The sequence below is a fragment of the Buteo buteo genome, chromosome 18 (assembly GCF_964188355.1).
Source record: "Buteo buteo chromosome 18, bButBut1.hap1.1, whole genome shotgun sequence".
Lineage (NCBI taxonomy): Eukaryota > Metazoa > Chordata > Aves > Accipitriformes > Accipitridae > Buteo > Buteo buteo.
The window spans coordinates 802,633-816,464 of record NC_134188.1 but is presented as its reverse complement, the minus strand read 5'-3'; the positions used below and the strand labels follow the sequence as shown (position 1 = coordinate 816,464).

General features: G+C 42.2%; 1 protein-coding gene across 2 annotated transcripts in view; it reads right to left on the bottom strand.

Moving 5' to 3' along the window:
- Positions 1 to 3,480: 3,480 nt before the first annotated feature.
- Positions 3,481 to 13,832, bottom strand: part of TRPC4 (transient receptor potential cation channel subfamily C member 4) — a 91,955-nt gene continuing 81,603 nt past the window's right edge. The window contains exons 8-10 of one of the 2 annotated variants that reach the window (XM_075050505.1): positions 9,660 to 9,701; positions 7,738 to 7,827; positions 3,481 to 4,719 (exon numbers count right to left, since the gene is read on the bottom strand). In XM_075050505.1, coding sequence (XP_074906606.1) covers positions 4,003 to 4,719; positions 7,738 to 7,827; positions 9,660 to 9,701 — 849 coding nt within the window. In that variant the 3' untranslated portion in view covers positions 3,481 to 4,002. The remainder of the gene's footprint in view (positions 4,720 to 7,737; positions 7,828 to 9,659; positions 9,702 to 13,832) is intronic. The other variant, XM_075050506.1, reaches the window with a different exon arrangement.

Here is a 13,832-nt window from a genome sequence, read left to right as displayed (position 1 = left end):
GACATAGGATAATTTGTGTCTTTTGTCTACACTTTATTCCTGTGAGGAAGCTACACAAAAATTCTTCTCCTGAAAGATTGGTCCAAGGATGCTGTTATGAAAGATATTCTTGTTTCAAACGTTCTGTTGAAGAATATTTGGGTGCCCAAATACCAGAAATTTCCTCACCTTTTCCAGCTCTCAACAGTTACAGCTATGATGAAGATAGACATTCTCCTGGAACTGGACACTACTTATCCTACAGAGTAAGTACTACTACAGAAAAAATTCAGATTAGGAAAGTGGTAGAATTTCTCATTAAATCCTGACATATTAGGAAAAAAAAAACAAAGGTGCTGTGTGCCAAATGCCTCATACAAACTGTATGTGTGAGAAGTTTGGCCCACACCAGTCAGTGGTCTCAGTCTGCGGACCACGGTTTCCCCGAGGGACAGCTACCTGGCGTGCCCCCTGGCGATACCGTCCCACATGCAGGCAGCGCAGTGGCCCGCAGCCTGAACGCTCGGACGCACAGCTCGAACCTCTGCAGTGCCCCTGAGGGCCAGCGAAGCACGCAGAGCCAGAAGCAGCTCTTGCAATTTTGTTTTGAAGGTGCAGCATGCAGTCCTTGCATCCCTGACCTCTGACTGTGAATCAGTGTGCAGCCCGGGGAGAGTGGAATTCAAACCAGCCTTGATAAAGACACCCACCACGCAGTCTGGTTTGGCTCAGACCTGCTGTGCTTGGGAGGACTGGGTTGCAAGAATTCAAGCTGGCTCCTGCCCAGCTACGCCAGGGTAGAAGAGTCCTGCTGTGCTGTCTCCACTCTCTGTTGCTCCAGGGGCTGATGAAAATGCAAAGGGCAGTCAGGTTTTGCCCTTACCAAAGAAAAAAAAAGTATAAATTTAAAAAATGTTTTCTGAACATTCTGAATGACCTAATATTGGGATTAAACCCCTTTGTATTAACACGATTTTCGAATTCCTTGGAACATGTCATGATTTTAAGCTCTGCTTCAAAAGACTGGCTTTTATAGGGGTTTATATCCTGGGGTTTTTTTGTGTTCCTCCTATATTGATGATAATAGAGGCTGCAGGCAGAGACAGGTAGGTTTGAACCTTTTATTTCTCTTGAGGAGAAAGTATGCTCAGCTTTGCAAAGCTTAATGATGACTCTGCTGTTGTGTTGTTACAAACCTTGCTGTGTGCACCTCTAAATCTTTCTTGGCACAGATGTCCTCTTGGAGGCATCCAATGAGAAGCGGGGTTTTTTTGCCTGCCTGCAAAGCAATAAAAGTCCATCACCATTTCAAATTTGGACATATTTTGGACTTTTATCTGTTTTCACAGAATGAGGTGCTTATTTGCCATTAAATTTAAATCAAATGGGATCAGGTCCTTATTGGTGTCAGGATTCAATGCCTAAGAATCACATAAAAATACAGCAAATGTTGATTTGAAGTACGCTTTATTTAATAGACCTTCATTTCAACATTTGGTTGTAAAAGAAAGAAAAAAGACAGCAAAAGACTGACCACCTATTGCTATGCAATACAATGTCATGGCCCTATGCCTAAGTATCTTGCCCACCTACGCTGTCTTTGCCGTTCTGTCTTGTATCTACTCCAAGACTTAGACCGACTCCCAGCACAGTGGGGTCATGATGTGACGGCACGGCTGATGTTTCAGGTTAACTGTCCTGTGGTTTTGCCCTGCTGGGAAATTCATGCACAGGAGAAACAGGCTCTTATGATGGCAGAATAACATGCAGGGCTCTTAGAGCTGTGGTAGTTGTCCTCATAATGGTGCTGGTGGCATTAGAAATACCTTGCTCAGGCACATTTTGTCTGGAATGAAACCATGTGGCTGGGCTGCATTGAAAGCTCTTCGGAGCAAGGACTGTTTGTTTTGAATTTGGCTAGTGAGAGGTAATAAGCTGTGCTACAAACCACAATGAAGAATGAGACAATGAAAACAATGGTGGAGAAGAGCTGTGAACTGGGATATAGAGAACTTTGTGACAATGTGTGACACATCGGCTTTATGTCACTCTTAGCACAAATGTTACAGTAGAAAAGAGAACTCTCTAAAAGAGTTGACATAGTAAAAATGATATGAAGGTATTCCACTATTATTATTATTATTTATTTCTTGTTATGCTTGTAATAATTCAGGTGCTTTCCAAACAGAAAAGCTACAGGCCTTGCCCCAAGGAGCTCACAATCTAAAGGTGGACAAGGAGAGAGACATGAAGGAGAGGGAGTCCACAGAGAAGTCAAGAGGCCAAGATGGAAATCAACCATATCTTAGCAATCAAATCTGGTTTGAACGCGTTGTTGCAAAGCTATACAAACTATTTTCCAATTACTGCTCATATTTTCCATTTTGGTTCAACTGATTCACTCCTAGGTGCTATGGCACAGGCAGATGTGCAGGAAGGAAGCTTGCAATATGTGAGCTCAGAGAGAGTAGCACGTGTAGAGTAGAGCTGGAAAACTCACCTAAAAGTATAGAGATGAAAGGGGTTTGTCTGGATTTTCAAAATTCAGGTCAGTACCAGGATAGTTTAGATCCAGAATGGTATGGCTTTAGGTCAGGTCCTACAAGGTGGGAGTTACATGTGATGGTTTCCATCTGGAGTGTAAGTGTACTCTATGCATCTGGAGGTTCCTTAATACAGGCTAATACTAACTGCAAAATCTGTCATGGCAGGGCTAGGGAAGTTAAGAACGAAATGACCACACTGATGTGGTATATTCACATGTTTCCAAGGGAGGAGAAGCATGGCGCTGAGAGTTCGAGGGTTGTCATTCTTAGGTCAGTTGTAAAATTACATTTTTAATAATGTAGGACACCAGTCACCGATTAAAAAGAAACAGACTGTTTAATTTTAAAAATACGGGTTTTGACTATGACAATAAGTCACTCATCAGTTATGAAAAATACTATTAGATTTTCTTTATACATTTAAATGTTTAAGTATTTTTTATAAAACCTCCAAACAGGTTCCCCCAAACTCTGAAATTGTCAAAGAAACTCTCTTAAGGCTTGCCTTTAAAACCTTCTCAACAAATTGCCATATTTTTCCAAGTACTCGGGGGATCATTGTATGTTTGTTTATTCCTGAAGTATCTTTCTCTTAGGAAATAGGAGTGTATTGTGAAGGCAAAAGCTAATAAGCAGTTGAATATTAAAGTGCATAGGTTGTCCATGTTTGGAAAAATGAATGGTAGAAGAAGCAGTAGCTGTTGTGATTACAAATTTCCGGGGAGTAATCCGTCATCAGCTTTTTAGCAAGCCACAGATATTTCTTTTACTGTAAGAAACATTTTTTTACAGTCTTCAAATCCTGCAAATGCATTTCTAACAATGGTATCAGGACAGTGATAATCCTCGCTGGGAGGGAGAAGCTGTAATTAAATAATCAAATAGACTGATCTTTCATAATTTACAGGTATTCATATTCCTTCAATAAATAAAAGAATATACTTTATCTTGTGATCCTGTATAGCTTTTGAAACAAACCAAGTTTCTAGCAATTTAAATAAATTATTCTAATAGCTTGACATGAATTATGCTGACAAGAGCCGTTTATGATTATTATGGTGCCCAGAATCTTTTAAGAAACTACAAAGTTAAATAAAGGCTTACGAGTCTCTTAAGCTACTTTTTATTTGCATAGAAAAATATTTATCATAGGAGTCAACTATCATATGAGAGAAATTGCATTTGTTGTAATTGAAAAAGATAGCTAAAAAGTTTCTGTGGGTTATTGCAACAGTACAAGAATACAAGATGCTTCCATTTATTAAAAAATGTAAAACAAATCGTGAAAGCTAAAGCAGGCTACAAAACAGAAGGTCCCCGTATTATCTTTCTCTTGACTACTATGTTACAAGATCATGTGCCACAGTTGAGTACTATAAAGTGTAATTCTGCATTTGCTAATGTAATTCTTAAAACATTCCCCCCCAAAAGCACTATGCAAAATATATATATTTGTGAACGCTTCCTCCTGTAAGCATCACAACCTTGTTATCACATAATCACCCTGATCAATTGTTTCCTGTTTCCCATCGCAGTCAATGCAAATGTCCAACTCCTTGTCCAGCTGATCCTGCGGCGTGGCGGATTCTGAGTTCTCTAACTCCATTTTCTCTGTTTCTGAAGCACAAATACTTCCCTCTTCTTGTGAATCCAAAGAGTCACTGTTATTTTGTGACTCAGATAACACACACTTTTCATCAGGACTTTGGATGTTTAATTCACAGTTCATGGTCAGTTCTCCCTCTTCCAGTTCAGCAGTTTTCTCACATTGTTCTTCTGCCTGTTGACGGGACACTTCTTCAGAAACAGTGTATATTTTATTTGTACTCTGCTCCACAGAATTTGTTTTTGATCGTCTGTGAAATAACCCAAAATTTTTTATGTCTGTTACGAAATTCACACGCTTTTGTTTCTCCTTAGTGGACTCTGACACCATCATTGCTGAGCCGTTGCTCACATTATGTGCTTCAGAGGCAATAGTGGCTGATCTTGGGTGAATCATCGTTGTTATGTCAAAAAGGCTGAAGGTCTTTTTCTTTCCTTTCTTGTTTCCTTCACTCTCACTATTTTCTTCATTTTCTGACAGAGAGGCAGCATCCTTGTTCATCTTTTCAGTCTGCAAATTCGACAGCTTGCTTCCTTTTAACAAACCCAGGACTTCAAAACGAAAGCTGGAAATATCTTGTTTTAACTCCTAAAAATTAGGAAGATGAAACATCAGAACGTGAAAGCTAATTTGACTTTTCCTCTTGTAATTAAAAAAAAGAAAAAAAAAGGCTGTTGCTAGGGATCAGTAATAAACTTCACCATCTGGATAATACCTGGCATCTTAAAGGTGCTTTGCAGACTGTCTAATGGATCTTCCAGGTGAGACAGAAAAGTGATTAGCAATTTTATCAGAGGAAACGTCAGAATAAATGTACCTTAGCCTACACTACTCATAGAAATCACTAACAGTGGTGGAGGAAGGAGCATGGACAACTTGAAGACCTATAGCCAATCTGCTAGACAGTATTATCCCATTATGGCAACAGCATTTTGATCAGCTCTTAACATCAGCCCTGACAAACACACACGGGGACACATGCATGCACAAGGCATACACATGTGTGCACGCTTCCCTGTGAGTAGGAGCGCAGGTAGGACTGCGTGCATTTCCACTAAATGTTTGGCCGCTAGCAGCTAAGTCAGAGCTAATCCTTGGAGGCTGCTTTCAGCCAGTGCAACCTCTGTCTCTTAAAGGCCTGTCTAGGAGAAGGCACCTGGCCTTCAGGAGGTCCCTATTTCTCCTCATTTTCTCTAAAGGCATAATCATAGAATCATTTGGGTTGGAAAAGACCTTTAAGGTCATTGAGTCCAACTGTAAACCCAACACTGCCAAGTGCACCACTAAACCATGTTGCTAAACATCATACCTACACATCTTCTAAAACCTCCAGGGATGGTGACTCAACCACTTCCCGGGGCAGCCTGTCCCAATGCTTGATAACCCTTTTGGTGAAGAAGTGTTTCCTAATATCCAGTCTAAACATCTCCTGGCACAACTTGAGGCTGTTTCCTCTCATCCTATCACTTGTTACTTGGGAGAGGAGTCTGACCCCCACCTCACTACAAGCCCCTTTCAGGTGGTTGTAGAGAGCGATAAGGTCTCTGCTCAGCCTCCTTTTCTCCAAACTAAACAACCCCAGCTCCCTCAGCAGCCCCTCATAAGACTTGTGCTCCAGGCCCCTCACCAGCTTTGTTGTCCAGCTTCATATTCAGCCGGCTGTTGGCCAATACCCCCAGCTTCTTTTCCGCCGGGCAGCTTTCCAGCTGCTCTTCCCCAGCCTGTAGCGCTGCATGGGGTTGTTGTGACCCAAGTGCAGGACCCGGCACTTGGCCTTGTTGAACCTCCTACAATTGGCCTCGGCCCATCTCAAAGGGATGGAAAAGGTGATGATGATTGACCGGGATGTAACTGAAGGTATAGGAACTGAGCATGACGTCAATGGTAGAGAATAAGGGGTGGATACTGTCCTGGTTTCAGCTGGGACAGAGTTAATTGTCTTCCTAGTAGCTGGTACAGTGCTATGTTTTGAGTTAGGTATGAGAAGAATGTTGATAACACTGATGTTTTCAGTTGTTGGTAAGTAGTGTTTAGACTATAGTCAAGGATTTTTCAGCTTCTCACGCCCAGCCAGCGAGAAAGCTGGAGAGGCACAAGAAGTTGGCACGGGATGACAGAGCCAGGGCAGCTGACCCAAACTGGCCAACGGGGTATTCCATACCATGGGACATCATGTCCAGTATATAAACTGGTGGGAGTGGGGACGGGGGGATCGCTGCTTCAGGACTAACTGGGCGTCAATCTGCCGATGGTGAGCAATAGCACTGCGCATCATTTGTATATTCCAATCCTTTTAATATTACTGTTGTCATTTTATTAGTGTTATCATTATCATTATTAGTTTCTTCTATTCTGTTCTATTAAACCGTTCTTATCTCAACCCAGGAGTTTTACTTCTTTTCCTGATTTTCTCCCCCATCCCACTGGGTGGGTGGAGTGAGTGAGCGGCTGCGTGGTGCTTAGTTGCTGGCTGGGGTTAAACCATGACACCATCCATCCAGCCTGTCCAGATCCCTCTGCAGAGCCTTCCTACCTTCAAGCAGATCAACACTCCCGCCCAACTCAGTGTTGTCTGCAGTCTTGCTGAGGGTGCACTCGATCCCCTCGTCCAGATCATGGATAAAGATATTAAACAGAACTGGCCCCAGTACAGAGCCCTGGGGAACACCACTTGTGACTGGCTGCCAACTGGATTTATCTCCATTCACCACAACCCTCTGGGCCTGGCCATCCAGCTGGTTTTTTACCCAGTGAAGAGTACACCCATCCGAGCCATGAGCAGCCAGTTTCTCCAGGAGAATGCTGTAGGAAACGGTGCCAAAGGCTTTACTAAAGTCCTGGTAACCATCCACAGCCTTTCCCTCATCCACTAAGTGGGTCACCTTATCATGGAAGCAGATCAAGTTGGTCAAGCAGGACCTGCCTTTCATGAACCCACATTGACTGGGCCTGATCCCCTGGTTGTCCTGTACGTGCCACGTGATGGCACTCAAGATGATCTGAATGAAGCAATTAGCTCAGGCTCTGGCTGTATCTTTGTAAGCTGAGGCAGATGAATGTCATTTTGAATGTTTGGAGTTTGAGGTGCCAATAGTAACAAAAACGTTTGATGCTAGAAATACACAGTGATGTATGTGAGTGTTGTGATATAGATGGCCCTGTTCACTTTATCTGTGTCAAAGGATTTTAATGTTTGACTGCTTATTTAAGTTTTCCATCTTTTAAGTCATATAAAAGGTGTTCCGTTACAAGTAAGTGCACAACAGCACTCTATAGCAGAAAAATTCTATTTCCTAAGGTGCTGAAACTGTTTGCATCTTGCTTTAGTAAATAAGTTGTTACACGCACTTAGTCCCACTTTGGTGTCCCCTTACATGGGCACAATTCAAACCAGCTGATAAAACTGATTATTGCTCCAGCTAAAGAAAGAAGGAGACTTGCTGGAGTCCATGTGCAGTACTATCTGTGTGTGGTTCATCAGGACACGGACATTACTCTAGGAAGCAAGTTATATGCTACCTGAACAACTGAGGATTGTGAGAAATATGCTTCACGGTCTTATAATATCTTAATAAAACACCTATAAACATATAAATAAATGCATACCTTAAAATTTTCTTCTGTCAGTCCTTCCTCAGTTTTGGCATCTCTGATCATTGCTGCAACGTATCTCTTAACCAGATTTCTCATAACTTCCTAAAAATATGAAATACTCTGTTAGCTTTCTCGGTATTAGTTACTAAACCTACACTCACTGGGCCTGTCTGGATTTCTTTGTGCTTAGGAACACGACAAAAAATGTACAAACCTTAGATCTGGTTTAAAATTTGTTCTGCTTTTCAATGGAAAGTGCTGATACTAATTATCCTGAGAAGGGCTGCATTGGATTTGATCAAAGGTATGTCTCATGCCAGTAACATGCAGTCTGACAGTGAGCAGTTGCTGATGCCTCATGAGTAGTGCAAGTCTAGTTCGGTTGTATAATGTTATTTCCAGCTATACTCTCCCAAGCCTCCTATGATGTGAGATTCAGAGACTTTCTGAATCAGAAATGATAGCTCTAGGTTTAATGGGCTGTGACAGGTTTTCCTATGTGTTTTGAACTCATGTAAACTTTCAGCATCCACAAATCCTCTGCCAATGAATTCCACAGTATAGCTGGAATAAGATTCCATTTGAGATTTTTTTTATTTTTAACCTGCTCTCTGATAGTTTCCATTGTTGCCTTCTACTTCTAAGAATCCTAAATTTATTTAGGTTGGAAGAGATGCCTGGAGGCTGTCTGATCCACCTCAGGGCCACGTCCAGTCAAGTGCTGAATATCTCCAAGGGTGAAGATGCTGCAGGCTCCCTGAGCAATTTTTTTCCAATTCTTTACTGCCCTCATTGTGATGATTTTCCTTACAGAATTTCCCTTCCTGCAACTTGTGTCCATTGACTCCTGTTATTTGCTGTGCACTTCCAAGAAAAATCTGGCTCCTTTTTCTCTCTAACCACCCACTATGTTACTGAAGACAGCAATTAGATTCGCCTTAACCTACTCCAGGCTGAAATCCGAGCTTCTCCTTTTATGTCAGCCCTCTAACCATCTTGGTGGCCCTTTGTTGGATTCCTTCCAGTTTGTTAACATCTCTCTTGTAGTGGGGGGCCCAAAACAGGACACTCTGCTCCAGGTACAGTCTTGAAAGTGTGGGCTGGAGGAGAATAATCACTTCCCTCAAAGTGCTGCCTACAGCCTTACTAATGCAGTGTAGTACATGTCTGGTATTCAGTTTGTGGCTAGATGGTAAACAGCTGCTCTGTGTTCACCTTCCCCATGATTTTATAGATCCCTGTCGTACTTCCCACAGCTGTCTTCCTTTCAGGTTAGAAAAGCCCTAGTTTACCTAGTCATTTCCCATATGGAAGCAATTAATTACCAAACCTACAAGTGTACAGCCCACATCTCGTTTAACTTGCAGCCCTTTTAACACAACAAAAATTGAAAATAAATCTGAAAATTATTCCTTGTGCTACAATAATCTCAAAAAATCAGAGGCTGAAGCAGGAAGGATGGAAAAGAAGAACAGCTTACAGGGGATCTAGACAGAGGGGTTATTAAGGGACAGAAACTTGTCTATGGGGGACCAGAGCCAGACAGATGGAGAGCAGGTTCTGATGGAACATGTCAGTGAGCTGTATATATGATCCTGATGAATCTCAGCAGGGAGGTGGGACTATTTGTTTGCTTTTTTAAAGGCAATCCATGTTACAGTGGACAAAATACTGGTTAGGATATTATTGCTCTAGGAAATACCATTTTGCATCCCAAAAGTAGACAACCCTACTTCTCAAATGCTGTTGTTTGAACACCAAAAATACTATGCTTATTTGCTGAGGATGAAATAAGTATGCATTTTGTGAGGTTTTTTGGTTTTTTTTTTTTTTTTTTCTGCTTTCTCATTAAATACTTCTTTTTTTTTCCACTCATGAAGACTTTTTGGAGGCATAGAAAAATAATTGCCCTCAAAATAAACATGGGCCTGTACCTGGTATTGATGATGTCTTCTCAGATTGTCAGCTGCACGCCTCTGAAAAAAAGGAAAGGGAAAGAAAAGAACAGAACAAAAAAACATTAATCCCTCTTTGGTAGTAAAATACTTACAGCATAGAAAAACAGCAGGTCTGTGCAACATGTGGTATCTAGCAAGCTGAGAGACATGGTTCAAAATCTGTTGAAAAATGGCAGTGTTGGAGCAAAGGCTGTCATTAGCTTTACAGAAGGAAGAATGGTGTTACTGGGAAGGCAAAATGGATTTTCTACCTTTTCATCAATGTGCTGCTATTACAGCATTGGGATGGATGTGGTGGGGCAGCCAGGTCTCTCCTTGCAGAGCCCCGAAGTCACTGATCTGAGATAGAAGGGGAACAGTGTGATCATGTCACTCGCTCGCAGAGACTGAAGTGTATTTTACTGAATTGAGAAAAGCGTGACATAAGCATGGTGGTAGCAAGACACTCGATATGGCTCCTAATGTGTCTTTTAAGACAGAGCTAACCAAAACCTGCACTATAAAACCATATCAAAGAGAAAATTTCCTGCTTAGTTCCCTGTTAAAAACACTTGGTGTGGTGGTTTAAGCCCAGCCCATAACAAAGCACCACGCAGGCGCTCAGCTTTCCCAGGGACTCACGGCCACCTGCGGGGGTCTCCGCTCCCCCGCTGTAAAAGGAACGAGGCCTTAAGCCTTATTGTTTCTAAGACTATTCATATTAGACATATAACTAACGATTAGAAATTGGTTTAGATATGATTAATAGAATGCAGGTGCTTATAAAACAATATGCATAAGCTGCTTATTTGTCCTATGTGTGTCCCCCTCCATGGCTGGCCTGAAACCCAGTCAAGCTGAATCAACAGAAGGAGGATCATACATCTTAGACCTGAGACATGGGAGTAAGTGATTAACTTTAGAACAAGAAAAACTAATAGAATAGCCTGAGTGATTTTCAGACATTCAAAGGTGATCTTTGATGTGCAAGAAGATAAGTGATTGTGGTGACCAAAGACCTTCTGCCTACGACCACTTACTTCAGAAGAACCAGGACACAACAACTGATGAGATAAGATGATGAATGGTAATGACATGGGAACAGAGATTGACTGGAAAATGACAAAGACTTTGGACTGGGACAATTGGTGGTAAAAAGGTATATAAGATTGGGAAGTTCTTGGAAGGTTGCCATTCACTGCGGTGGTGGCCCAACTCTGAATTGTTAATAAAGCAAACCTAGAGAAATCCACATTTGAAACTTCTTTAACACCTGCTCCCCTCCACGGGCTGGGGGGGCATCAACCTCCTCCTCCTCCTTCCCTGACCTCAGTATCCGCAGAGGGGTTCCTCTCACGTTCCAATCCCCCACTCCCTGCCGGTTCCCCTTCTGAAATCTCTTCTCCCCGAGGCGCTACCGCCGTCACTGATGGGCTCAGCCTGGGCCAGCGGCGGGGCCGGCTTGGGGCCGGGGGAGCTTCCAGCAGCTTCTCCCAGGAGCCGTCCCTGCCGTCCCTCCCCGCTACCAAAAACCCCTTGCACCACACAAACCCATAACACTTGGTCACGGAGAGGGGTATGGAAGATAGAAGCTTAGCTTGCAATGCAGAGTTTGGTGTTGATAATGAGGGAGAGTAAGAGGGGCAGTAACTCTGAAGAGGAACAGCAAAAAGAAGTGTGGTAGGATGAAAGCATGGTACAGGCTTCAAGCAAGCGTTGCATTAGATTATACTGCTGTATCTAAGGGCTGTCCACAAGAAGATGGGGGAAAAAAAGGCCTGAATTACTTAGTCCTTGAATTCCTGTTGTCCTCAATAGCATACTGAGTCACATCTCCATATTCTCTACCTTTAATTATCCCTGACCGGTGAAAGACTTACAATTTTAACTTTGGTTTTTATACCTGCTGCTGGTGAGAAAAGAAGGTGTCTGAGCACTGATTGTATTTCTACAAAACAGAACACTTAACAGCATCTTAGAAGAGGATAAAAGGACATCCAAGGGACTTGTTAAAATTGACCTCAGCTGCATAATGAGGCAGGCACAGTAAGGTATTTTGTCATCTCCTTTTATCTGAAACTAATTGGCAATTTATGATTAACAATTTCCCTGTACTTGGAATCAGTTTACGCTTTAGGGTTGATTTCTTGTTTGTAATTCATTTGAGGGTGGCAGTACCTGTGTGGTTGGGCTTGGCAAAAAAAAAAAGGTGAATAGCATTATTTCCTAATCACTCTGAACAGCCACTGTGGTGCAGGGTTTTATACATAACCATCTTGTCTTCAGTGTTTTTCCCGATGATGTTGCTGTGTCTATGCCTCATCCAGAGAGAAGACAGCGATTCCTTGTGTTTAAGGGTGGAGGGATGGGCGAGCCTGCCCACCGCCGGGGCCGGAGGGGGCAAGGCAGCCGTGGGACGGCTGAGACCCTCGCACCACGGTCTTTAGAAAAAAAAATCTGATTTTTCACAGTTGACCACACGATGGAGATGTTCCATTGCTGCTGAGAAAGCACTAAGGGAGTCCGTGGCTAAGAAAGCTCTCAACAATAGATCTGACTCACAGGTAAAGGGAAAAACACTTTAAGGTGTAATTGAAACGCACTTCAGTTCAGGTAAAGCTAATAACTCCTATAAATAAAACAAAAGCTGATTCTTTTCTCGCAGAATACTTTCTGCAGTTGCTGTCTGCTCTGCTTTATTTTACAGTGAAATGTGAAATAAATGCATAGCTTTAATTCTGTACCCATAAGAAAAGCTTCATATAAATCCTTTCCCTAGCACGTCTGCCGTAAACTATACTGACTCTGAACCCTTTCTTTATGAGTTCTGCCTGCATACAATGAACTTTCAAGTGTACATGTATATGTATATATATACATGTATATATGTATACAGTGGTGTTTTGGTGACACATTTAATACATCCTTGATTCATTCCTAGCTCATGAATCCTGGCTTTTTGGTACTAAGGTTTCTTATGCAGGTATCATGCCTGATCCTTGAAAAATGCTGGCTTTAACAAGCCAGCTCCGTTATGTCTATCATCTGTTTTGTATCCTCTAGCACTGACTCAGCCTTTGGATGCACACTACTGATTCTTCTACTGGGAAACACCATAGTACGTCACTGCTAATTAGGGCTTCCTAATAGGAAAGTTAGCATTTAGAGGTTGCAGAACAAAATGTTTTGAAATCTGAGTTCTGCCTCACAGAGAACATGGCATCCATACATCCATATAGCCAATGTAAGAAAATGAGCCTGAAACTGAGTCTATACTGGCGTTATTTTCCCAGTACCGGTCATAGGGAAGGAATCACAGTTCATAATGCAGGACTCAATGAAAAGAAGTATCTTGTAGCTCTGAGGCCAAAGTTATTACAGAGAAGATTCCAGTGAGCTGGAGTCAGAGAACCATCATCTGAGATCCCCAAACAAAAGCCAGAGAAAACTCTTCATTTCCCTTTGGCTGAAAGGGCATAGAGGTTCTAAATTTAATTTGTGATGCAGTTTGTTGGGACAACTGAAAAAGTTCTGGGAACCCAAGGCTGAGCTGTGGGTGATGGGAATAAGTTTTTCAAAACCAGAAAGCAGCGAATTGCCCCAGGACAAACTATGAGATCACCTAGGTATGCCCATTCATTCTCCAATGACTTAACCTCTTGGGGAAAATCCAGTTAACAGCATCTGGTTTGCATCTACCCAAACTGTGTGTAGACCTGACCACTGGAGTGAATAGTAGTGGCTCTCACACTCTGGTGGGTATGGACAGATTTTCTTAATGTGGAAGTTAGAGCGCATAGTGCATACCCACATCTTAGCCCTTTTTGGAATTTGGGTGCATAACTGGGCCTAGAAATTGCAAAATGTTCCAAATTCAGATAGCCTTAATGGGTATTCTGTTAGAGCTGAGGAGCTAGCTGAAGAACTTTGTAGTTTTATGAGATGTCCAGATGTGTGGACTGTCATGACTCCCTGGTCAGACACAGCCATTCACATTTTCCAGGCAGCTGGAAGTCTTGTTGCCATGAGCCCCCTGCTTCAGAGGGGTTTCGGCTATACTTGCAGCTAAGTACTTATTCTGTAGTGTAAACTAGCAATGGATATGGTCCTATTGTCCCACAGACTTTGGGATTTCCACTTTCATCATTATTTTTTTTTAATTTACTCAAC